This window comes from Typopeltis vanoorti, chromosome 20 (genome assembly GCF_054136105.1).
Source record: "Typopeltis vanoorti isolate ZY-2024b chromosome 20, IOZ_Tvanoo_1.0, whole genome shotgun sequence".
NCBI lineage: Eukaryota > Metazoa > Arthropoda > Arachnida > Uropygi > Thelyphonidae > Typopeltis > Typopeltis vanoorti.
In genome coordinates, this window is record NC_143568.1 from 39487773 (window position 1) to 39515164 (window position 27392).

Here is a 27392-nt window from a genome sequence, read left to right on the forward strand (position 1 = left end):
TTCTCTCTTGGCACTTCGTCATATGCCTTTTCCAGATCTGCAACTGTAAAAATTAGATCTTTGTTATATTCCCTTGATTTCTCGACTATTTGTTGAAAAGTGAAAATCCAATCCTGACAGCCTCTATATTGCCTGAATCCAGCTTTTTCTTTACCAGGCTTCTATTCCACAATCCTTCTCAAGTATACTTGCACAGATCTTGCCAGGAACACTCAGTAGGGAAATACCTCTGTAATTCTCACATTCAGTTTCATTTCCCTTTTTATATATGGGTACTATGAGAGCTCTACTCCAGTCATTGGGAATTCGTCCCTCTCTCTAGGATTTCTGAACTATGCAGTGCAGCCACTGTAAGATTCTTATACCACCATACTTCAGCATTTCTGGTCGAACATCATTTACTCCTGCTGCCTTTCCACATTTCAAGCCTTTGATGGCTTTTGCTACTTCAAGTATGGATATGTATTCCTGACTGCATGCCTGGTCAGTGTTTTTTACCACTGTGCTGTCACCGATTGTTTCATTTAGCAATTTTTCGAAGTAATTACCCCATACTTCAAGGATATCTTTTTCCGCTGTTTTCATGTCACCTTTATCATCTCTAACTCCTTTTACACTCCTCCATTTCTGAGCTTCTTCAGCAACCTTCAGAATATTTTGGCACCTTCTTGATATTTATTTTCTATGTTCTTACCAAAGTCTTCTGATGATTTTTGTTTAGCTAATTTTACATGTTTAGCTTTCTTACATTTATCTCTGTATTCTCTAAATTGACTTATTTGCCAGGAAGTTTTGATATGCTTTCTTCTTTTCCTTCATTGCCTCTTTAACTTCCGGTGTCCACCATGGAGTTCTGATTTTTCTGTCCTTACAGACAACCTCACTGTATGCCTCTCTGACTGAATCGATCAATGTTTTCTTCCAGGCTTGCCACTGAATCTCCAAGGTTTAGTTCCTGTTCTCAAACTTTCATTTTTTTCATTTTTTCTTCGGTAATGGATGTGCATTTTAGTTTACAGTTTACATCTGTGAGCTGTTCAACTTTTATTCGCTTTAAAACTCTCTTACATGTTTTCAATATGAGATTCAATTTTATCCTGCTCGAGACTAAATGGTGCTCACTTCCAGTTTCAAATCCTCTGTACACTCTGGTGTCCTGCACCAGGGAGGAAACATCACTATCAACAACAACATAGTTGATGAGACTTTTCTTCACATTTATTTCAAATGTGAATTTGAAGAGAATTTGATGAGACTCTTGATGTGAATTTGTGCACATTTTTATGTTAAAACATTGTGTTAGTAATAAGCAGTCCTTGTCCCAAGCAGAAATTGAACAGGTATTTGCCATTATTATTAGCTTTGCTCTCTTCTCCAAATTTTCCCAAGATATTTTTATGTCTGACAATCATTTCCTACTTTGCTATTTAGATCCCTTAGAAAGAACCAACTTTTCCTTTTTAATTGTGTCTGTTGCTTTCTCTAAAGCCTCAAAAAATTCCTCCACTTCTACCTTAGTAGAACCTTCTGTGGGGACTTTTGAAAGTTTATTTTTCACTTGGTTAGAATATAATAAATTTAGTTTAATCCTTTTTCCAAGTGTGAGCAAACAAAGTTTGCACCTGAAAGTATCTTCAGGACTGGGGTAAGGTGGTGCAACACCAGGACTCCTTGCAAAGGTGAAGCAAGCTACTATCATTCCTATCTCAGTATCTCCATAATGAAAAACACATCTCCTTGCAGATGTGTTATGCATTAAGGGAAGGGCTTATAGGATTTCTCTTTCGCTCGAGATGTTACTTCACCCCTTAACAGCTGTTAACCTTATAGAAATCACAAATCCGCCAGCTATTGAATACTGCTCTAACATATGAGTGGGCCCCCAAAAGCTCCCTCAAAATGCTCGACTCAATACAGAGGAGAGCAATCAGACTTATTAATGACCCATCTCTTACCAACTCACTCCCACCCACTTTCACACAGATGATTGGTCTCTGCACTATGCGTATTCTATAAATATTTCCATGGAAAATGTTTATCCCAACTGCTATTTCGGATAAACATTGCAGCTGCTGCTCAACATCCCTTCACAGTGCACTTTGAAACCCACAGAACAAGTTTCTTCTCCTCCTTCATCCCTGCAACTGTTATACTATGGAACAGTCTTCCTCGTGTTGTGTTCCCCAAGGAATACAATATGCAGTCAAATTCAAATCAAATGTGAACAAGTACCTTCTTTCTCATCCCACTACCTATACATGGTACTAACGTACTATAGTTTGATCAACCAACATCTCGTGTATGGGCCTAACAGAAAAAAAAAAAAAAAAACTGCATGGATGAAATTTTGACAACATGCAACTCAGTGCTATCTCTCTCTATTCGTGTGTCAACCTGTGTGTGTGGCACAAACATCAAACAAATCTTCCTCTTGTGCAAATCTATTCCTAAGATTAATCTGGCTGTTTACTTACTGACACCAACAGTAAAGAAGCATACTAAAGTGTCTCAACCAGTGGTTTAGCAAAGTAAAACATCACTAAATTAGTTAATTCATGCAAGTGAAAATGATGGTACTGTAATTTGAGAGACTTTTGGTGACAAAAGATATGGGAAAAGTAGGAATGAACTTTAGCTTCATGATAATGAAAAACTTTCTAGATTTATTTTAAATTTTATTAGGTAATTAAAGAAATGGTGGATGCTGTATTGTCTGAAATGCCTTTTCTAAATAACATGTGATATGTAAGTTAATACTTACATATCATGCAATGACAAGGGCATTAATTAGATCCTAGGTACATAATCTGGCATTTGATTCTTTTATATTATCACTAGACTTCCATGGAATTAACAAAATGGCTGAACATAGTAGTTTCTTAATATCTAACATGATGCTCCATAAACTGTGTCCAATTCTTGACCAAAAAAGGAAAAAACACTGTGTGCTAAGAAACCAAAACTTCTAAAAATTATACTACCGTAATATATAATATTATCATAGACTTTGCTTCACTTGTTTTCTATGGATTACCATGTTGTATAGCACTATCTAAATGTTACGGGAGAAGTTTTGTTGCAATTTTTATTGTTACTAATCTGATAGTGTCTTCAACTCACTAGTTCCTAAAGACTAGGTTGAAACTCACAATAACTGTGTATCTGAATGACTACATACAGTGGCCCATCCCTTAATGCATAACATTATACGTATCCGCAAGGAAATGTGTTTTGCATTATGGGAGATACTGAGATAGGAGTGATGTTAGCTTGCTCCACCTTTGCAACGAGTTGCCTGGGGTTGTACCACCTTACCCCAGTCCTGAAGATACTTTCAGGCGCAAACTTTGTTTGCTCACACTTGGATAAAGGATTAAACTAAATTTATTATAGTCTAATCAAGTGAAAAATAAACTTTCAACAAGATAATATAGATGAAAAGCCAAACGGCTAGTTTTTGGGCAACCTTAATAGAAATATGAAACTCATAGATCGTAGTTCTCGATCTTGAGTTTCGCTTACTGGCTATAAAACAACAAGGGATTTTATCCCCTTAATTTCTATTAAGGTTGCCAGAAAACTAGCCATATGGTTTTTCATCTTAGTTATAAAATATAAGCACACCTTTATGGCATTCGTATAGTGAAGGTATGTAAGTTCTTTTCACTAAGCTTTGATATCTTCCAGGTCTACCTACTCACTGATGAGACCTCAAAAAAGGTTGAAACCGGTCTGGGTAGTGACCTCTCCTCATAATGTAATGACAGTATTACATCTCCTAGGAGCTGTGTTTTACATTATGAGAGAATATCAAGAATAGTGAGGGAGCTTGCTCCACTTTGCTTTGAGTTGCCTTGGTGTTGTACTACCAAGTGGTCACTTATGCTTGGTTTTGCCAATAGTTTTTCGGCATGAAACTCATAGATCATATTTCTCGATCTTGAGTTTCGCTTACTGGCTATAAAACAACAAGGGATTTTATCCCCTTAATTTCTTTCAAGGTAATATAGAGTGTATCAAATTCTTTGCTGGTGTGGATTATCGTATTTTGGCCAAACAGGTAGACCTGCAGCCATGCATCATGAACATTTTAGACAGTGTTAAGTTCCATGAGCTAGAGCATGCTGTCACTACCAGACACTGAGATCTTTGGAAGAAAATTAAGGTTTGCAATAAAAATAATCTATTGGAATGTTTACACAAAGAAAGTTGTGAGATGAGTCCTCAATATATAGACTGAATCCAAATAGAAACAATGACTTAAATTATCCCTCTTATGGGAAATAGTTCTTCTTCACAAATTCCAGAATGAACTTAAATTTAATTATATATATCTAGTGTCTGTGTGTATAATTTTTTATTATTAAATGTTAGTTATTTTTACTAGAATCTTAATGTAATTAGACTGACACTCCACATTGTGTATGTGCAGTCTGTGCATGAATTGTTAAATATACCTGTTTCTGTTCTTTTATTAATTTAAAAGTCATACTGAAGATGCGCTTGATACTATGGTGAAAATTTTATGCTATTAATATATGTAAATTAAATCTGTTTTATGCTATTTATTAATATTCCAGACTTCTTTTCCTGCACATTCTTGCTATCATCTCATTTGTTATCATTGCTCTTCTGCTCCACTTCATATTATCATACATGTGCAACATGGCTTTCATCTTTCCTCAACACATTTCTGCTGCTTTCTCCCTAAAATTAACTTCAAATGTCATGCTACATGATTCAAGATATAGATACCTCTTGGGTCATTTGTCCCATCCATTACTATCATCTCCTCTACGTTTTCACCCCTCTTCACTGCAATTGCCACACTTTCTATCATTCCACTGGAAGCATTCCTCTGGCACTCTACTCTATACACCCTGAATCATCAAATCTCCATACATGACACACACACTCCAAACAGATTCATTCATCCTTCTCTCACTGGCATCCCTGACTCCTACAGCTTCTAAACTCTCTTTCACTCCCTTCCTCTCATCTCTTTATTCATTGCTTCCACATTTTCTTGACTTTCTACAGTTTCCTCTCTCTCTCTCGCTCTTTGATGCTTTGCATTTGCACTTTCAATTTTCTGAAGTGTCCACGCTTCCCCATACTCCTAATATCTTTATTCACCCTTCTCAACTCAATCTTTATTCCTTCCGTCTCCTTTCCCAGCAGTTCTATTTTTCTCTCCACAGATCCTGCTTTCAATTTACATTCACACACATGATCATGGCCATCAGACAAACCATATCCATCTGTCACACTGTCCAGGGTTAAAATTATATCCACGTCTTTAATATTCTCTCCACCCTCCAACATACAGCTGGTGAAAATTGAATTTCACCTGTTTCCAAAACACTTTGCTGCTGCTAATTCCCAAGATCGAAATTCTTATTCCTCCCAGCCTCTCCTACTGCCAACATTTCCTGCACATGAAATGTGTTACTGGTAGTACTGGTTTATTATAGAAATAACCAACATATTTATTAGGGGTACTTAAGGGTCAAAGCTGTATAACTGAGAGGAGACCTCCACATAGCCTTTAAAGAAATGTAGAGAACCGACCAGGGCTTCTGACCTAATGTCCAATCCTCACCTTCTCGTGGTGCACCCTGTTGGGCATCTATTTTGATACTGAATGAACGAGGATGGGCTGGCAATTTGGGATTTAGCCGACCAAATTGTATTCTTATTGGTTAAACCAAAATAAAAAATGATGGTACAATATGACAAAATTTCATGCCGGGTGGGGCGTCGCCCGGTTAAACAAGGCCCCCGTTGTTTTCGCCAGGGAACCAGGGCGAACAGCGAAAAGTCGGCTACTGGAACAAATCTGAAAACAAACCCCAACTCAACATCACCAGAGTTAAAGATCGGTACTATCAATGTAAGAAGCCGGAATGGCAAAGAAATGGAGATAGCTGAGGAATTATATAAGTACCAGATTGACATAAGAGGGGTGACTGAAACAAAAAAGACCAAAACTGGTGAGATCTTTCTGAGCAATAAATACAAAATGTTATATTCAGGGCAATGACAATCAAGGAAAAGAAGGAGTAGCCATAGTATTCAACACAAAATCGAGGCTAATCTTTTTGAATGGCAGTCAGTCTCAAGTAGAGTAATGTGGGCAAATATGAGAATGGGGAACTGGACAATGAGACTTATTTGTGCCTATGGTCCCAAAGAAGGCTCTACTAAGGTAGAAGTGGAGGAATTTTTTGAGGCTTTAGAAAAAGCAACTGACACAATGAAAAAGGAAAAGTTGGTCCTTGTTGGGGATCTAAATAGCAGAGTAGGAAATGATTGTGAAACATACAAAAATATTTTGGGAAAATTTGGAGAGAAGAGCAAAGCAAATAATAATGGCAAATATCTGTTGGATTTCTGCTCAGGACATGGACTGGTTATTACTAACACCATGTTCCAACATAAAAATGTGCACAAATTCACATGGAGAGAAGAGGCAAGGAATAAGAAAAGTCTCATTGACTATGTTATTGTTGATGGTGATGTTTTCTCCGTGGTGCAGGACACCAGAGTGTACAGAGGATTTGAAATTGAAAGTGATCACTATTTAGTCTTGAGCAGGATAAAATTGAATTTCATATTGAAAAGAATAACATGTAAGAAAGTTTTAAAGCGAATAAAAGTTGAGCAGCTCTCAGATGTGAACTGTAGACTAAAATACAGAAAGATTATTGAAAAAAAAATGAAAGAGTTTGAGAACAGGAATCAAACCTTGGAGATTCAGTGGCAAACTCTGAAGAAAACATTGACTGATTCTACCAGAGAGGCATGTGGTGAGGTTGTCTGCAAGGATAAAAAAATCAGAACTCCCTGGTGGACACAGGAAGTTAAAGAGGCAGTGAAAGAAAAGAAGAAAGCATATCAAAAGTTCCTGGCAAATAAGTCAGCTTTTGCTCTTAGAGAATACAGAGACAAATGTAAGAAAGCGAAACACTGTGTAAAACTAGCTAAACAAAAGTCATGGGAGGACTTTGGCAAGAATATAGAAAATAAATATCAAGAAGGTGGCAAAAAATTCTGGAGGTTGTTGAAGAAGCTTAGGAATGGAGGAAAGAGTGCTGTAAAAGGAGTTAGAGATGATAAAGGTGACATGAAATCAGGGGAAAAAGATATCCTTGAAGTATGGAGTAATTACTTTGAAAAACTGCTAAATGAAACAAGCAGTGATGACAGCACAGTGGTAAAAAAACACTGACCAGGCATGCAGTCAGGAATACATATCCATACTTGAGGTAGAAAAAGCTGTCAAAGGCTTGAAATGTGGAAAGGCAACAGGAGTAGATGATATTCGACCAGAAATGTCTGAAGTATGGTGGTATAAAAGTCTTACAGTGGCTGCACTGCATAGTTCAGAAAGCCTGGATAGAGGAACAAATTCCTGAAGATTGGAGTAGAGCTCTCATAGTGCCCATATATAAAAAGGGAAATAAAGCTGAATGTGAGAATTAGAGGTATTTCCCTACTGAGTGTTCCTGGCAAGATCTATGCAAGTACACTTGAGAAACGGTTGAGAAGAATTGTGGAAGAAAAGCTGGGTGAAGAACAAGCTGGATTCAGGCCAAATAGAGGCTGTCAGGATCAGATCTTCACTTTACGACAAATAGTGGAGAAAGCATGGGAATATAACAAAGATCTGCATTTGAGTTTTGTCGATTTGGAAAAGGCATATGACAAGGTGCCAAGAGAGAAGCTATTTAATACGCTGCAGTTATATGGTGTCAATGGGGCATTATATTATATAGCGTCAATGGGGCATTATATCAAACAATACTTAGTCTTTATTTGAGTTGTAATTCAGCAGTTAGAATTGAAGGAAGTACAGGAAGGTGGTTTAATGTTAAATCTGGTGTGAGACAAGGATGTACATTATCCCCTCTGTTATTCATTATCTATATGGATCACATTATGAAGGAAAGTGGTATCATGATATCAAAATTGGAGATGTGAATGTCAGCTCTTTGCTTTATGCGGATGATGTTATACTTCTAAATAAATCCGCTACAAGTCTGGAAGATTCTCTTACTAAATTTCATAACTGTTGTAATAGATATGGTATGAAGGTCAGCAATAAAAAGACAAAGACAATGAAAATAGGCAGAATCATTGAAAATGTCAACTGTGTTGTGAATGGAGAACCTGCGGAACAAGTAAAACATTTCAGCTACTTAGGCACGATTTTTAGTGAAGATGGTAAATTAAATATAGAAATAGACAAGAGAATCAGCAAGGCTGGTATGGTGGGAAGTCAGTTGAAGAAATTTATATGGAATAAGAGAGAAATTAGTCGTAACACTAAATTAACTGTATACAAGACAGTGTTCAAACCAGTTTTAACTTATGGATCTGAGAGCTGGGTCAGAAGTAAAACACTTGACCAAAGACTAGAGACTGCAGATATGAGAGTCCTGAGAAAGATTAGGGGCATGAACAGATGGCATCAATGGCAATATCATATTAAAAATGAGGATATTAGGAAAGAACTTGGCATTGTCAGCATCCAGGAATACGTTAACAGAGCTAATCTCAGGTGGTATGGTCACTTAAATAGAATGGGAGAGGAAAGATTAGCAAAACATGTGTTCTTTGCCAGGTTGGCAGGAAAACGACCCAGAGGAAGACCAAGATATAGGTGGATTGATACGGTACAAAGTGCCTTAGACGATAGAAATATAAGATTTGATAATGTTGGAGTCTTGACAAGTAACAGACTGATTTGGAGGAAAATTGTAGATAGGAAGTTAGTAATGATGTAATTTTTTCATGTAGTACTATCATATCCTGTACACCCCTTGAGGGTACATGGCAGGAATTTGATGATGATGACATATTTATTACAAAATATGCACAGATCCCATCCTGCACTGACCACAAATTTAAGAATGGGATGCATGCATAAAATGCTACAAAATCATCAACTATACTACAAATAACAGTCTTTAAATGGCTTGGTGAGGTACTAAAACTGACAGTTCTTAAGTTGAATGTGGCCAGTAGAGTTGGATACAATACTGAGACAATAAAATCCTAACAAAATACCACACAGTCATACAAAAAAAAAATCATCAATTTGAGTTGAGCCAACTTAAAAAACAGTATTGGCAATGAAATAAACACATTATCTTTCCTTACTACTAATACTTATCTTTTGTTTTTTTTTAATAGCCCACATCACTTATTACCTTCATCTTCGTGCATTAGCAGTGCTATGTTGTGGGCTGGAATTCTTTGCAGTTCCTAATTTTTACACTTGCTGTATTTCAAAACTACTGCATTCACAAAATTGCAATATTCACACAGTTATTCACACTCATCACACAATTTTGTAACCCTAATGTCAAGTAGATGATGTGATTTGGCAGCTAAATTTAGTGATTTTTTTTTTTTTTTTTGCTAAATGCACTGAAAGAAATTAAGCATTAAAACAATGCACAAATTTTAAGCAGAATTAAAGTTAGCCTTTTCTTACAGTAATGGAATGCTTGATCCATGGTCATCTGGAGGTGTCTTGAAATCTTTATCTCATTCACTCATAGCTATACAGATCCCTGATGCTGCCCACCACTTGGATCTTCGATCACCAAATCCTGCAGATCCCCCATTTGTAACTAAAGCACGAATCTTGGAAAAAAAAATTATTAAAAAGTGGATTTGGCAGTACAAAGTTAAGGTTTGTATGAAAGCTATTTAAATAACTTAAAAGAAAAGAATGCTTGCATTTTATTATGTGATATTTCCAAGGACTCATCATGTTAGGACTTTCTGTACCATATAATCCTCCTCCTACACCACAGATTCTTAAGCTTTTATTCGTAACCATGACAAAGTTATTAGCAATTCCTGGTAGTTTTTTTTTTAATATTCTAGTGTCAGTTTTAGAACAGTTAAATAAAATGAGAAATAAAAATAAATGACATATTTATTGCAAAAAATGCGCACATCCATTTATAAAATCTAAAAACTTTATATTATATAAAATTTTTATAGTTTACAAATTGAGAAAACCAGTGGAAACTGTTAGTTTATCTTAATTATATGAATGCATATTGAAATTCTGTTCCTATAATCATGCGTAATGTTTATTTCTACACATTAAACTAAACAAATGTAGAATGAAAGGCTAGTGTATAATAATTTAAATAGTTCTATAATAAATATTTAATGTACTCGCTTTTATCAATGTTTGCTGCAATCCCCAGAATCTTTTCACGAACCCCAGAGGTGTCATGACCCAGTTTAAGAATCATTGGTCTACACTACTTGCATACCACCCATGTGCCACCCACTTAATAGTATTTTTGTTTGTAAATTGAGTTTCTGAGAGAGAGTCTTGCCTGTCTTCTTGTGAGATTGGCTAACTCACCTTTGGTTGAAAAAGCCCACATAAAGTTGCATCAGGTCATGACAAACTAACTTAAGTCTTTTCTGTATGAAAAGTACAGTGACCAACTACATTACAAAGACCTTAATTTTATTCTATAGTTCATGATCTGAACATAATTTTCAGCTTATATTACTGAAATATAAATTCCATTCATAACTCTTTCCAATCCTAATCATATCATAATCGTTGAGGTTATTGAAAATGAATTGACCTCCAAAATAGCAAAGTTAAAGCAGACTATTAAATGGACTACCTGGGAATTGCAGAAAGTTGAGCAGTGTTAAATGAACATAGGGAAGGGAAAAAATTAGAAACAAAATAAGAAACAACAAGGCATGGAATCAGGTAAGTTAGTAAGTAATGAAAATCAGTTAAGTAATGTTGATTGTAAAAAGGATATTATTTGGTATGGTGACTATCATAGAATATGCTGTTGATTAGCAGGTTATAACTTCGAGTTTTCCCAGAGCAAAAATTAAAAATATAGCACATGCAATTGAAAAACAGAAAAGAAAAGTAAATGAGATTGTAATAGGTACTAACAACTTAACTAGTGATAAGTTCAGTATGAGAGAGGATATGAAAGGGTTTGTTGGAAGAATAAAGAGTGATATAGTGAAAATCGTAAAATATTACCTCGATACAATAAAATTGAATTAAGAAGGGCTGTAACATCAAATTATTTGATGCATAGGCTGTGTAGAAGGAATGGATGCAAATTTGTTTAAGGGATGATTGGACTTGTATAAGAGGGACAGCCTACACTTGAATGCGTTTTTGTATCAGAAATCTTGAAAAACTAATAACTGGTATGAGACCTAACACAGAGTCAGGAAAACTAAATTATAATGGGAAGAATGGTTGGGAATATGTCTGCGAGAGCAACAATGTTATGTAACTATGTTAATGATGGGAATGAGCATTATTATATAAATGATTATGAGGAGAGAATGAATTCGACTTTGTGTTCTTCCAGTTCATACCCATCAAATGTGTGCAAAGATACCTGCATATATGACACTAGAGAAGAACAGAGATCTGCAAGTTGTCCAACTGTGTCATATAGACTACAGACAAGAATATACAAAAGAACATGCAGGTAGTTTGTTGCCTTTGCCTTGGTCAGTGTGTTGGGACCTCCAATTGTAGGTAGGCATTGGTGGGACTTGGCTATGAGAATCAGACATACTAACTGGTATCAAGTGTAATGGGTACAGTATTTTCAGGAAGGATAGAGAGGATAGGAGAGGAGGAGGTGTGCTGCTACTGATATTGGATGACTTGAATCCAGTTAGTGTTAAGAAATATGAGTGTAATAGAGTTTTTCATGTAGCACGAAGCTTGATGACATCTGGTGTGAGGAGGAATCTAACAAGATCAATTACATAGTGGAGTGCTGTTACAGACTTGGTGAATTGGTTGCTAATGATGAAGAAATGCTTCACCAAGTAAAGATGATGGGTGCAAAAAGAGTAACCATAATGGGGACTTTAATTATCCAAAATTTGATTGGATAGTGGATGCTTAAGGGTCAAAGCTGTATAACTGGGAGGGGACCTCCACTTAACCTTTTAAAGAATACAGAGAACTGATGGGGCTCCTGACCTAATGTCCTGTCCTCACTTGCTCGTGGTGCACCCTGTTAGATATCTGTCTGTATACTGAACAAGTGAGGCTGGGCTAGCAATTTGGAATTTAACTGACCAAATTGTATTCTTATTGGCTTAAACTACAATATAAAATGTGGGTACAGCATGGCAGAATTTCATGCCAGCTGGGGCATCGCCAGGTTAAATAAGGTGGCCATTGCTTTTGTCAAGAAACCAGTGCAAACAGTGAAAAGTCAGCTACTGAAACATAAGCCCGTACCAACTCAAAATCATCAGAGTTCAAGATTGGTACTATCAACATAAGAAGCATCAATGGAAAAGAAATGAAACTAGTAGAAGAATTGGATAAGTACCAGATTGACATAACAGGTGTGACTGAAACAAAGAAGACAAAAATAAGTAAGATCTTTCTTAGCAACAAATACAAAATGTTATGTTCAAGCAATAACAATCAGGGAAAAGAGGGAGCAGCTATAGTATTCAATGCTAAATAATCTTCTTGAATGGCAGGCAATATCAAGTAGAGTGATGTAGGCAAATATCACAATGGGGAACTGGACAATGAAACTTATTGTGCTTTTGGTCCTACAGACAGTTCTAGCAAGTAAGAAATGGAAGAATTTTTTGAGGCATTAGAGAATGCAGCACTCAGTGAAATAGGAAAAGTTGGTCTTTGTCAGAGATCTAAACAGCAGATTAGGAAATGAATACCAGACATAAAAATGTCTTGGGATAATTTGAAGAAAAGTGCAAAAGCTAATAATAATGTTAAATGCCTGCTGGATTTCTGTTCAGGACATATATTAGTTATTAGTAACACCATGTTCCAACATAAAAATGTGAAAATTCACATGAAGAGAAGATGCAAGAAATAAGAAAAGTCTCATTGACTCTGTTGTAGTTGATAGTAATGTTTCCCCACTGGTTCAGGACACAAGAGTATACAGTGGATTTGAAATATAAAGTAATCACTATTTATTTTTGAGCAGGATAAAATTGGATTTCATATTGAAATGAAGAGTGTGTTAGAAAGTTTTAAAACAAATCAAGGTTGAGCAGCTTTCGGAGGTGAACTGTAGACTGAAATCCACAAACATCATTGAAGAAAAAAATGAAAGAATTTGAAAACAAGAAGCAAACCTTGGAGAATTCAATGACAAATCCTGAAGAAATCATTGATTCATCCAGAGAGGCATGTGGTGAGGTTGTCTGCAAGGATAGAAAAATCAGAACTCCATGGTGTACTCAGGAAGTCAAAGGGTGGTGAAGGAAAAGGAGAAAGTATATCAAAAGTTCCTGACAACTAAGTCAGCTTGTGCTCTTAGAGTATACAGAGAAAAAGGTAAGAAAGCAAAGCACTGTGTAAAACTAGCTAAACCAAAGTCCTTGAAAGACTTTGGTAAGAACATAAAAATAAATATCAGAAAGGTGGCAAAATATTCTGGAGGCTATTGAAAAAAGCTTAAAAATGGAGGAAAACGTACTGTAAAAGGAATCAGAGATGATAAAGGTGACATGAAAACTGAAGATAGCAATATTCTAGATGTCTGGAGTAGTTAATTTGAGAGACTGCTAAATGAAACAAGCAGTGTGAGCATGATGGTAGAAAATGCCTGACAGGAATGTAGTCAGGAATACATATCCATACTTGAAGTAGAAAAATTCATCAAAAACCTCAAATGGAAAGACAACTGGAGTAGATGAAATTCAGCCAGAAATGATCAAATATGGAGGTATAAAAGTTTTACAGTGGCTGCATTGCATAATTCAGAAGACCTGGTTAAAAGGTTGAATTCCAGATGATTGGAACAGAGCTCTCATAAGTACCCATCTATAAAAAGAGAAATAAAACTGAATGTGAGAATTACAGAGATATTTCCCTACTGAGAGTTTCTAGTAAGATTTCTGCAAATATACTAGAGAAACAGCTAAGAAAAATTGTGGAAGGGAAGCTTGATGATGAACAAGCTAGATTCAGGACAACAGAGGTTGTCAGGACCATATTTTCACTTTAAGATAAATAGTTCAGAAATCTTAAGATAATAACAAGGATCTGTACTTAAGTTTTATTGATCTAGAAAGGCATATGACATGGTGTCGAGAGGAAAGCTCTTACGTATGTTACATTTATATGGTGTAAATGGGACATTATGTTAAGCAATATATAGTCTCTATTTAAGCTGTAAGTCAGCAGTTAGACTTGATGGAGGTACATGAAAATAGTTTCAGGTAAAATCAAGTTTGCGACAGTGCATTATCTCCACTGTTATTCATTATCTTTATGGATCACATTATGAAGGAAAGTGATATTATCTGATATTGGTAATGCTAATTTTAGTTTTTCACTTTATTCAGATATGTTAGACTTCTGAATAAATCCAATACAAGTCTGCATGATTCTCCGACTAAATTGAATAACTGTTGTAATAAATTTGGTATGAAATCAGTAATTAAAAGACAGAGACAATGAAAATTGGTAGAAGCATTGAAAATATCAACTGCATTGTGAATGGAGAACCTATAGAACAAGTAAAACATTTCAGCTACTTAGGCATGATTTTTAGTGAAAATGGTAAACTAAATATGGAAATAGACAACAGATTCAATAAAATTGATATGGTAGGAAGTCGACTGAATAAATTTATATGAAATAAGAGAGAAATTAGTCAAAACACTAAATTTGCTGTATACAACATGGTGTTCAAACTAATTTTAAGTTATGGATCCAAGAGCTGGGTTAGGAATAAAACACTTGATCAAAGATTAGAGACCATTGATCTGAGAATTTGGAGAAAGATTAATGGAGTGAATAGACATCAATGGCAGTAACACATTAAAAATGAGCATATTAGGAAAGAACTTGCCATTGTTAGCATTCAGGAATGTGTTAGTAGAGCTAATCTCAGGTGGTATGCTCACTTAAACAGATTGGAATAGGGATTAGTGAAACAAGTGTTCTCTGCCAGGTTGACAGGAAAAAGACCCAGATCTTCTGGCCCAGATGTATATGGATTGATACAATAAAAATCATCTTATAAGGCAGAAATATAATATCAGAGTCTTGACAGATAACACTAATTTGGAGGAAAATTGTTGATCAGAAGTTAGTAATGGTGTAAGTAAGTTAGTAAAGGGTACATATTAGGAATTTGATGGTGATTGATTGGGTAGCAGTAAAATCTCATGAGAAGAATGAAACTGAACTTATTGAGTTGTTTTGAGGGACAACTTCCTTAACCAGCTTGTGACAGAAGGAACTTGAGATCAAAGACTGTTAGATTTGATTATAGTGTCGTGTTGTTTGATTTAAAGACTTAACTATTCTGCCTCTGGTTGATAGAGATCATGTGGTACTCACTTGAAGTGGCTAAGTTTATGAGTGTTTCATTCAGAAAAGGTTACATACTGAACTACAAAGCAGGAAATTATGGCCAACTGAGGAGTATACTGAGTTCACTGCAATAGTATCAATTGCTGGATGGGAAGAATATTGACAGGGCATGGGAATCATTTAAATGATGTGGTATCAGATATGTCCCGAGAGTTTGAAAAATAAATAGGGTATGACTCAAATGGATGTATAATCTTATCAAGCAAGAGATTCATAAGAAAAGAATATAAGCAGCAGGCCTCGTAGCTGTTGTACAGAAAGAATGTGGAAGAGCAGGAGAGTAAGACAGGAGAGATTGAAGGAGTGGAAATGAATGTGAAAGTGAATGGTATGAGTATAGAAAATGAGAGAATGGGTGTGCAAGAGGAGCAGGGAAAAGGCGAGGCTCAGGGTGGACAGGGATACACAGCGTGAGAGAGGTGGATGCTCCAAGAGGAGGTGAGAGAATGTGTAGGCAGGAAAGTAATGGGATGATCAGGGATCAAAAGGAAACAGATGGAATTGCAAAGGGTTCTAAAATGAAGAAGCAGAAAAGGAAATGGCCCCAGTCCAGCATGGAGAGATCACATCGAGTGAGTGGTATCAGTGGAACTAGCTGTAGATCCAGAAATGAGTTGTTGTGTTTGTATACCAATGCTAGAAGTATAAGAAACAAGGCAGATGAAATGGTTGCACTAATTGCGTCTGTGCACCCAGAGATTGTCGGAATAAGTGAGACATGGTTAGATGAGGATGACATCCTGACAGGAATAGAGATGGAAAGGTATGATGTGTTTCGTGAGGATAGAAGGGGTAAAAAGGGAGGGGGAGTGCTATTGATGATAGAGAAAGAGTTATGTCCATACAAGGTAGAGATGCAAGAGGGAAATGGGGCCAGTGGTTTTGAGGCAGTATGGTGTGAGATAGAGGTGAATAGAATCAAATACTTGGTGGGATGTTGTTATAGACCTGGTAATGTGGATGGTGGTGATAGTGAAATGTATAGTCAAATAAGCCAAGCAAATAAGAAAAGGGTGATTATTATGGGTGATTTTAATTATGGCAATATAGACTGGAATGAAGAGATAGCAACTGGAAGTAAAGAAAATGAGTTTCTTGAGTTTTTGAGGGATAACTACCTCAGACAGTATGTAACAGAGGGCACAAGAGGATTAAGGGTCTTGGATTTGGTCATCTCATCGGAGGATGTAATTATCAATGAGGTATCAAATCATCCACCAATTGGTGAAAGAGACCATGAGGTGATTACTTGGGTGGTTGCCAGCAGTGCAAGGACCCCTGTGAAAAAAGGGTATATGTGGAACTACAAGGGGGGTGATTATGAAGAGCTCAGGAGACAGCTTGCAGGTGTAGCATGGAATGAGGAGTTAGCTGGAAAAGAGATCAATGCAGCTTGGGGGATTTTCAAAAAATATTTAGTGGATGCAATGTCTAAATGTATACCACGGGTGAGAAGGTTAAATAAGTTAGGTGTGAGATGGATGAATAAAGAGATTAAGCATGCAATACAGAGAAAAAGGGCATTGTGGAGGCAGCATAAGAGAAGTGGAAGTAACCAATTTCATGAGTTCTACAAAGACCAGGCAAGGAGAGTGACTTGGTTGGTGAGAGTAGCTAAAGAGAGGTATGAACAGCAGTTAGCTAATGAAGCTAAAAAGAATCCTAGGGAGTTCTTTTGATATGTAGCCAGCAAAAGAAAGAATGATTATGGAAGGATGACATTGATTGGAGGAAATGGTATAAAGACAGCTGTTGCAGAATGTGTGGTGGAGATACTTAATGAGCAGTTCATAAAGATCTTTCAATCTTGTGAATGTGACTTCATGGAGAGATTAAGAGCAGTTGATGATGGGGAGGAGAGACTGACTGTAAGTGAGCAAGAGGTGTTTGGGGAGTTGAGTAAACTAGATGTAAATAAGGCTGTGGGACTTGATAATATATCACTGCGTATTCTGAAGGAATGTGCCAGAGAGTTGACACCTGCCTTGACATATTTTTTTAATACGAGTCTTGCACTTGGTCAAGTCCCTAAAGAGTGGAAGGAGGGCAAGATTGTGCCACTTCATAAAGGAGGTGATCGAACTCAAGCATCAAACTATAGGCCTATCTGTGTGTCAGGTGTTGTGGTTAAGTTGTTGGAGAAGCTTGTGAAAACTAGGATCCAGAGTTGGGTTGACAACAATGGTATAATCTTTGATGGACAGCATGGATTTGCTAAAGGGAGGTCGTGTTTTAGTAATCTACTTACTTATTACAATAAAGTGACTGCTTCCTTGGACAGAGGAGAAGGATACACAGTAATATACTTGGATTTTGCAAAAGCTTTTGATAGAGTACCTCATGATAAGTTGACAGTCAAACTAGAGCAGATGGGGTTGGATATTAGATTAGTGCATTGGATTGGAGACTGGCTATCTGATAGGTATCAACAAGCTGTGTATGGGGGTGCAATATCCAGGAAAAGGAAAGTCACTGGAGTGCCTCAGGGATCTGTTTTAGGGCCATTACTATTTAACTTGTATATTAATGATATTGGCGAAGATTTGGATGGAGATATTCAGTTGTTTGCAGATGATGCAAAGTTGGGACGAACCATAAAGAGTAGTGAAGATGTTGTGGTCTTGCAAGAAGACTTGAATAAATTGAGTGCTTGGGCAAGCAAATGGGGATGTGAGTTCAATGTTGCAAAATGTAAGGTTTTAAAATTTGGAAAACAAAGATGGGATGCAGAATTTATGCTTGGTGAGAATATATTGTTGGAAGTAGAGGAAATAAGAGATCTGGGAGTGATAGTGGATAAGGATCTAAAATTTAGGGGACACATCGCCAAAATTGTGAAGACAACACAAAGACTTCTGGGAATGATGAGGAGGACACTGACATGTAGAAGTAGGGAGATTCTTGTTCCATTGTATAAGGCTTTGATTAGGCCACACATGGACTATTGTGCCCAGATTTGGTTACCTGGTTTTCAGAAGGATGAAGAGATGTTGGAAAGGGTCCAAAGGCGACTGACTAAGGTAGTCTCTGACCTCTGGAATGTCGAGTATGAGGAAAGATTGAAAAGATGTAATTTGCAGAGTCTAGTGGAGAGAAGGAAGAGGGGAGATATGATAGAGACCTACAAGTTGGTAAGGGGTTGTTATAGGATCAATGGTGGAGAAGTTTTACAGAGAATAGTGGGAGATCAGGGGAGAACCAGAGGTCATACCGGGAAACTGTATAAAGAGGGTGTGAGTAGGGGAGTGAGAGGCAGGTTTTTTTCGTGCAGAGTTGTGAATGATTGGAATGCCTTGCCTGAGAGTGCGGTGTCTGCAGGGAGTTTGAATATGTTTAAGACCCGGTATGATTAGATGTGTGTGAGATAAAAGGATCTCCTAGATGAGTCTTTGACTCCATGAGGTCTTGTTTAATAATAATAATCATCATCATCAAATTCCTGATATATATATACCCTCAAGGGGTGTACAGGATATGATAGTACTACATGAAAAATTTACATCATTACTAACTTCCTATCTACAATTTTCCACAAATCAGCCTGTGAAATGTCAAGACTTCAATATTATCAGGTCTTATATTTCTGTCTTCTAAGGCACTTTTTACTGTATCAATCCACCTATATCTTGGTCTTCCTCTGGGTCTGTTTCCTACCAACCTGGCAAAGAATACTTGTTTTGCTAATCTTTTCCCTGCCATTCTACTTAAGTGACCGTACTACCTGAGATTAGCTCTGCTAATGCATTCCTGGATGCTGACAATATCAAGTTCTTTCCTAATATCCTCGTTTTTAATATGATATTGCCATTGATGCCATCTGTTCATGCCCCTAATCTTTCTCAGGACTCTCATATCTGCAATGTCTAATCTTTGGTCAAATGTTTTACTTCTGACCCAGCTCTCAGATCCATAAGTTAAAACTGGTTTCAACACTGTCTTGTATACAGCTAATTTAGTGTTTTGACTACTTTCTCTCTTATTCCATATAAATTTATTCAGTCAACTTCCTACCATACCAGCTTTGTTGATTCTGTTGTGTATTTCCATATTTAACTTGCATTTTCACTAAAAATCGTGCCTAAGTTGTTGAAATGTTTTACTTCTTCTATAAGTTCTCCATTCACAACATTTTCGAAGTTTCTGCCTATTTTCATTGTCTTTGTCTTTTTAATGCTGACCTTCATACCATATCTATTACAACAGTTATTCAATTTAGTCAGGGAATCTTGCAGACTTGTAGCGGATTTATTTAGAAGTATAACATCATCCGCATAAAGCAAAGAGCTGAGATTAACACCTCCAATTTTGATATCAGGTTTAATACCAATTTCCTTCATAATGTGATCCATATAGATAATGAATAAGAGAAGGGATAATGTACATCGCTGTCTGACACCAGATTTAACATCAAACCATCTTCGTGTACTTCCTTCAATTCTAACTGCTGACTTATAACTCAAATAAAGACTAAGTATTGCTTGATATAATGCCCCATTAACACCATATAACTGTAGTGTTTGTAATAGCTTCTCTCTTGGCACATATGCCTTTTCCAGATCTACAAAACTTAAATACACATTAAATTCTTTGTTATATTCCCATCATTTCTCAACTATCTAAAGTGAAAATCTAATCCTGATAGCTTCTATTTGGCCTGAATCGTACACAAATACAACATCAAAACTACCTTTAAACCCCCAACAAAATTTAGACAGCTATTGAGTTCTTCCAAAGATCCTCTTCCACACCAGCCCACCCAGAGGTTTACAAAATACAATGCACATGTAACCTAGCCATACACAGGGGGAAACAGGGCGAAACATCCCAATTAGGAAGGACGAACACAAACGACACATTAAATACCTCCATTTCGGAAAAAACGGCCTTTCTGACCACGCACTGCAAACTACCACGGATTTGATTGAAAAGGTACCAACACCCTACACTGCACCAAAACCTGGTTCGAGAGGAAATTTAAAGAAGCATGTGAAATGCTCAAACATAATCCAAATCTGAACAAAAATGATGGTCTAACCATTCCAAGAATGTGGAGGACCCATTTGCAACCATTATAGCAACCAGAACAAGCTAAACAAAAATCTTAATACAAGACTTGGTAAAGTGTTTCTTTTTTTTTTTTCTCCTTAACATTCAGTAGCAATTTGAACTGTACAAGTCCAGAAGAAAACTATTATAACAATCTGAACTGTACAAATCCAGAAGAATCTTTGTACAGGAGGACTTTAGCAGAGTTTATTGTAGTTTTTTATTTATTTTATTTATTAATTTTTTATTTTATTTATTTATATTTTTTTTATTATTATTTATTTATTTTTTAATTTTTTATCACTAGAAGCTAAGAAAAAGCTTTATAGAGTGCAAGAGCATGTAGCTTGGTTTCCTATACACATGTATCTTTCTGATGATGACCTCAATACAGGGGTCGAAACGTCAAGTGTTATTTTATTAATAATAAGTTAAAATAATCATTTCAACACATGTGTTTTGTGTCTCTAAATTCGTAAATATGAATCCAGCTTGTTCTTCACCAAACTTCTCTTCCACAATCCTTCTCAACCGTTTCTCAAGTATACTTGCATATATATTACCAGGAACACTCAGTAATGAAATGTTTCTGTAATTCTCACATTCAGTTTTATTTCCCTTTTTTATATATGGGTACTATGAGAGCTCTACTCCAATCATCTGGAATTCGTCCAATCTGTCCAGGCCTTCTGAACTATGCATTGCAGCCACTGTATGACTTTTATACCTCTATATTTGAGCATTTCTGGTCGAATATCATCTACTCCAGCTGCCTTTCCACATTTCAGGCTTTTGATGGCTTTTTCTACTTCAAGTATAGATATGTATTCTTGACTGCATGCCTAGTCAGTGTTTTTTTACCATTGTGCCGTCATCACTGCTTGTTTCATTTAGCAGTTTTTCAAAGTAATTACTCCATACTTCAAGGATATCTTTTTCCCCTGTTTTCATGTCACCTTTATCATCTCTAACTCCTTTTACAGCACTCTTTCCTCCATTCCTAAGCTTCTTCAACAACCTCCAGAATATTTTGCCACCTTCTTGATATTTATTTTCCATATTCTTGCCAAAGTCCTCCTATGACTTTTGTTTAGCTAGTTTTACACAGTGTTTAGCATCCTTGCATTTGTCTCCGTATTCTCTAAGAGCACAAGCTGACTTATTTGCCAGGAACTTTTGATATGCTTTCTTGTTTTCCTTCACTGCTTCTTTAACTTCCTGTCTCCACCATAGAGTTCTGATTTTTCTATCATTGCACACAACCTCACCACATGCCTCTCTGGCTGAATCAATCAGTGTTTTTTTTTTTTTCAGGGCTTGCCGCTGAATCTCCAAGGTTTGGTTCCTGCTCTCAAACTCTTTCATTTTTTCTTGAATAATATTTGTGTATTTTAGTCTACAGTTCACATCTGAGAGCTGCTCAACTTTTATTCTCTTTAAAACTTTCTTACATGTTCTTCTTCTTTACAATATGAAATTCAATTTTATCCTGCCACTTCCAATTTCAAATCCTCTGTACACTCTGGTGTCCTGCACCAGTGGGAAAACATCACTATCAACAATAACATAGTCAATGAGACTTTTCTTATTTCTTGCCTCTTCTCTCCATGTGAATTTGTGCACATTTTTATGTTGGAACATTGTGTTAGTAATAACCAGTCCATATCCTGAGCAGAAATCCAACAGGTATTTGCCATTATTATTAGCTTTGCTTTTTTCTCCAAATTTTCCCGAAATATTTTTGTATGTCTGACAATCATTTCCTACTCTGCTATTTAGATCTCTAACAAGGACCAACTGTTCCTTTTTCATTGTGTCAGTTGCTTTCTCTAAAGCCTCAAGAACCTCTTCCACTTCTACCTTAGTAGAACCTTCTGTGGGACCATATGCACAAATAAGTCTCATTGTCCAGTTCTCCATTCTCATATTTGCCCACATCACTCTACTTAAGACTGCCTGCCATTCAAGAAGATTAGCCTCATATTTAGTGTTGAATACTATGGCTACTCCTTCTGAAAATTATGAAAAGAAACTGGCTCTACAAGCTAAAGATAACCACAAAGATATCGATATGCTACAAGTAAAAGAAATAATGAATGTGAAAGAATAGCTACTGAATGTGAAAGAATAGCTACTGAATGTAGATGGTGTGAGGGTGACAGATGCAGAAGAGGCTGTTCAACTAATGAGTGCCCATTTTGCAAAAAGTTATCAATCTGGTGTATGCAATATTGAGTTCACTGCTACTTCTTCACTGGATGAAGAAACTCAAGTACATGAGGATGAGGTGCTAAAGCTGTTGCACAAACTGAATAAGAATTCAGCAATAAAGACTGATGGGATATCAGCACAGGTACTAAAAGAGTGTTCAGCCGAACTGGCTATTCCTTTAACCAGGCTATATAATTTGAGTCTCAAAACAGGGAAGAAGATTCCTCTGGAGTGGAAAGAATGTATTGTAATCCATGTATTGGAATGCATTGCACATTGGTGCAAAGAGTGATGTATCCAACTATCGGCCAGTATCTCAGGAGTTGTAGTGAAGATTTTGGAAAAGTTGGTTAGGGTTCACATTTGGAAAAGGGTAGAGAGAAATCTACTTTGCAATGAACAGTATAGATTTACTAAGGGAAAGTCATGTTTTAGCAACTTGCTCACATTCTATAATAATGTTACTATTGCATTAAATAACTATTGGGGAATAGATATAGTATGATGCTTTTGGATTTTGCTGTCTTTTGACAGAATATAGCATGGAAGTCTGCATAAATTAGAGAATATGGGTTTGGATTATAAAATATTAGTGTGGATAGGAGGATGGCTGATGGACAGATATCAAAAAGTAGTATATTGGGGATGATTCTGCAAGATTTAGGGTAACCAGTGGTGTACCACGAGGATCAGCCCTTGGTCCACTGTTTTTCAGTCTGTGCGTTAATGACAGAAGGATTTGACAGGCAACATACAGCTATTTATTGATGATGATGATAGGCAGGGTAATCAGGAATACTGCTGATATTCAGTACTTTCAGAATGATTTGAATAGGCTGGAATTGTTGAAATGGGAAAATGGATGTCAGTAAATGTAAAGTCATGCACTTTGGCATGATTAGATATTCAATGTCGCATTATATTGGTGGCATTATGCTAGAAGAAACTGATGAGAACTAAGGATCTTGGAGGTTAGTAGATAGGAAGTTGAGGGACCATGTGACAAAGACTGCAAATATAACTGAAAAGATAATTGCAATGCTGAAATGAGCTTTAACATGTAAAGAAGGTTGTCATTTTGCCTATGTACAAGGCTTTGATAAGACCTCACTAGGAGTATTTTGTACAGGTCTGATATCCTGGTTTCCATTCTGATTCTGATACAGTGGAAGAATTGCAAAGGAGAGTGTTAAAAATGATATCAGGATTGAGGAATACTGATTATGAAGACAGATTGAGAATTTGTAGGCTGCAAACAGGAGGAAGGGGGGGGGGAGATGATATGATTTAGATTTACAAATTCTGAAAGGGCCATATAGGATTTCAGTTGATGGAATTTTAATTTTATGGAGGGTGCGGAAAGGACAAGAGGGCATCCTTGGGCTGAGATTGAATGCCACTAAGAAAAGGTGAAATCTAGATTTTTCTCTCATAGAGTAGTGCATGATTGGAATGAATTGCCATTGGATGTTGTGTGTGTGCAAGCAGTGTGAATGTATTTAAGGACAAGTATGACAGGTGCTGCATGTAGTGTGTGTGTGCCCCCCCTTGATGAGTGCCTGACTCCCTGTAGGTCTCTTAATAATAATAATTCTTTTGGTATACACTACTTTTGAAGTGATCTGTATCATTTTCTAGCATCTAGGCTCATGGTGTAAAGGGTGGGAGTAGGGGAACAATGCTCTGATAAAAATTTGATGCAATTTACTTTTATCTGATATTATAATGTTAGCATGAACATGCTTATTTCATCAATTTCTTTTACAGCCTTATTAAAAATGACATATAACTGAAATTTCAATAGGATGCTTAAGTATCATAGCAAGGTTGCTGGTAGGGGACATCCAAATAGCATTTGCAGAATCCAAAGAACCAGCTAGGGCTTATGACCTGATGTTCATTTCTTACCTTTGTGTGGTGTATACTTCATTAATAAGTATTTTCATGACACCAAATGAATGAGAATGGGCTGGAAATTTGGGACTTAGCTGACTAAATTGTACTCTGTTGGCTTGAACCAGAAACAAACATGCTTCAACATAATCGTGCCAGCTGGGATATTGTCCAGTTAAACAAGGTGCTGCCTCTGTTTTCACCAGGAACCAGGACAAACAGTAAAAAAAAAAGGGGGGGGGGAAATCAGTTATTGGAGCAAATTCATTGCCACGAAAATTGAAGATAGGCATAATCAACAAAAGAAATATCAATGGAAAAGAAGTTGAACTGGAAGAGGCATTAGTGAAGTATTACTTGATATAACTGATGTTTCTAAGACAAAGAAGATGATAAGTGACTTCTCGCTAAATAACTATAGGATGTTGTATTCAGGCATTAGTAATGAAGGAAAGTAAGGAAGGAATAACAATAGTATTCGACACTAAACAAGAAGATAAACTTCTTGGTTGCCAGGCAATCTCAGGTAGTTAAATGGGCAGATTTAAAAATGGAGAGTTGGATGATGGAGAGATGCTAGGGTCCCACAAAAAGTTCTAAGGAGGAATTTAAGTCATTAGAAAAGCACTTACATAAAGAAAATGGAAAAGCTGGTCTTATTGGAAATCTAAACAGCAGGGTAGGAAATGAATCCCAGGCATATAGAAATGTGTGAGAAATTTTTTAGAGAAAAGGGCAAAGCTAATAATAATGGTAAATATGTCAGATTTCTAGTCATCGTGGACTAGTCATCACCCCTGGAAATTGCATAAGAGTTTGATCAAGTGCATGAGGACTTGATTTATTTATTTATTTTTAATTTGGAGAGTGATGAATTGATTTGCCATAATCAGGCATGAGGTTTTTTCATCAACAACTTCAAGGAGAAGAATAATAGTATTATGTGTATAGTGGTTAATGTGAACCTCCCATGATGAGTTTTTGGCTCTGTGGATAGGCCTAACAAATAATTCAACAAATAATTATATGCATTGTTCAATTTGGGTTGCATTGCAAAAGTGATTTATTTGCTAATTGACCTGAACTGTTTAAGAACTAGTTAACTAATGGTTTGGTTATTTAAAGGCTGGGTTGATTGAGAAATCACTATTGCAAATAACAGTTACTTAGCAGTACATAAACCAAAATGGTGTAGATTCGCTTGATGTGATAATAAGAGACCACTATATATAAGAATACTATTGCAAAGTACATTTTTTATCGTCGTTTCAGATCATTTTTACATTTAATTTAATGATGTTCTACAATTATTAATTATACATTCATTCTAATAATTGCTTATTACTGAACTTCTAATTTTCTTGCAATAATTATGTTTCATTTACTTATAAATATTACAGTTTTGTCTTTTAATATTGATTTACAAGTATTGTTTTCAGTGTGGATTTTGTTTTTACCATCCTGTTTTTATAAAGAAAATTAAAATTTCAGTTTGTGTTTTTATTTCCAGATGTAAATCAGAAGTTAAGAACTGCTTTTAAGGTCACATTTATGCAAGATTTTTGGTATAGTTGTTATATTAAAATAAATTAGTTTACTAATAATTTAGTATTCTATTGCTATTACTTTATTGTTTATATATATAACTCTTATACTGTGACGTATTTAATTTTAAAAAAAATTACAAATATTAAATACTATAAAGATTTTAATACTATGAGTATTAATGATTGAAAGAAACCAGTAGTACAAATGATGTGTAATACATTGACAATGACTCATTTTTTTCACTGAATATCTATTCAGTTCATTCAAAAATTTGAACACTTTTCTGTTTGGTTATGTTTATTCTAAAATATATTAGTAACTGTTGGACAGCATTGTTTTGTTTGGTACTTGTCTATTTGATGGCATTTGAGGCATGAAAATCATCTGTCACCTTATGGACAACATTCACAAAATTTCATGCCACAGTAACACTGAATCTTACAGCCTATTAGTGGCTAAGTGGGGGCTTTATTCACATAACGAAAACTCACAATTCACAATTTTTTTTTTGTGAATTTCAGTCTAGGTTTGATTAGCAGTAATGTTTAGCACCTATTATGTGCTACCATAATATTGTGAACTCTAATGTTAAATGTGCCGGGAAAGCAGTTGTTGTGATATTAAAATATATGATCTTACTGGTTGTTTGTAAGGAAAATTACTTAAATTCACTCAAGTTGCTCCAGTAATATGAAACAGTTTCATATTACTGGAAGTGTATTTATCCTGCTATGATTAACAATCAAAGCAGGATATCAATAGTGAATATCAACTATGAGGTTATGATATGCGCGTATGTTATTTTTGTTGGTTGATGATACGTTATCTTTCAGTCTGGATTACATCCATAATGTACTGCAAGCATGATGTATTATTGTGTAATTGTAGAAAAATGTAGTTTGGAATTTCAAAACACTTTTTTATTGTATTATCATTATGTTAGCATTTTCTGTGTTTGTTTTAGTGAGTCAAAACAAAGCAAAAGCGTGTTCATTTAATCACTTCTATCACATGAATTGTTGCTCATGTTCATGGGAAGAACCCTGAAGTTTCAATTGCCCAATTTCATACAAAAATAGCAAGATTTTTCCCTCCTTTAAACTCAGGTTTTTCTCCCCAAAAAACAAACTGGCCAGAGAACAAACTAATAAAAACAATATAGACTTCATACATATAGTTGTTGGCTGTAATTTCAGTCCAACCAAACCAAAACTATTATCCCTAAGATTATAAAGCTGTGAGAAGCAGAAATAAGTTCAGAGTTGGGCACAAAACT

The 27392-nt window shown here is 36.0% G+C and overlaps 1 protein-coding gene across 4 annotated transcripts in view; it reads left to right on the forward strand.

Annotated features, from left to right (window-relative positions):
• Positions 1–27065, forward strand: part of LOC150095386 (lysosomal Pro-X carboxypeptidase) — a 276707-nt gene extending 249642 nt beyond the window's left edge. For all 4 annotated transcript variants that reach the window (XM_090410434.1, XM_090410436.1, XM_090410433.1 and 1 more), the window contains 2 exons: positions 9505–9703; positions 26079–27065. In XM_090410434.1, the coding sequence (XP_090266560.1) occupies positions 9505–9703; positions 26079–26084 (205 nt within the window). In that variant the 3' untranslated portion in view covers positions 26085–27065. The remainder of the gene's footprint in view (positions 1–9504; positions 9704–26078) is intronic.
• The last annotated feature ends 327 nt before the right edge of the window (positions 27066–27392 follow it).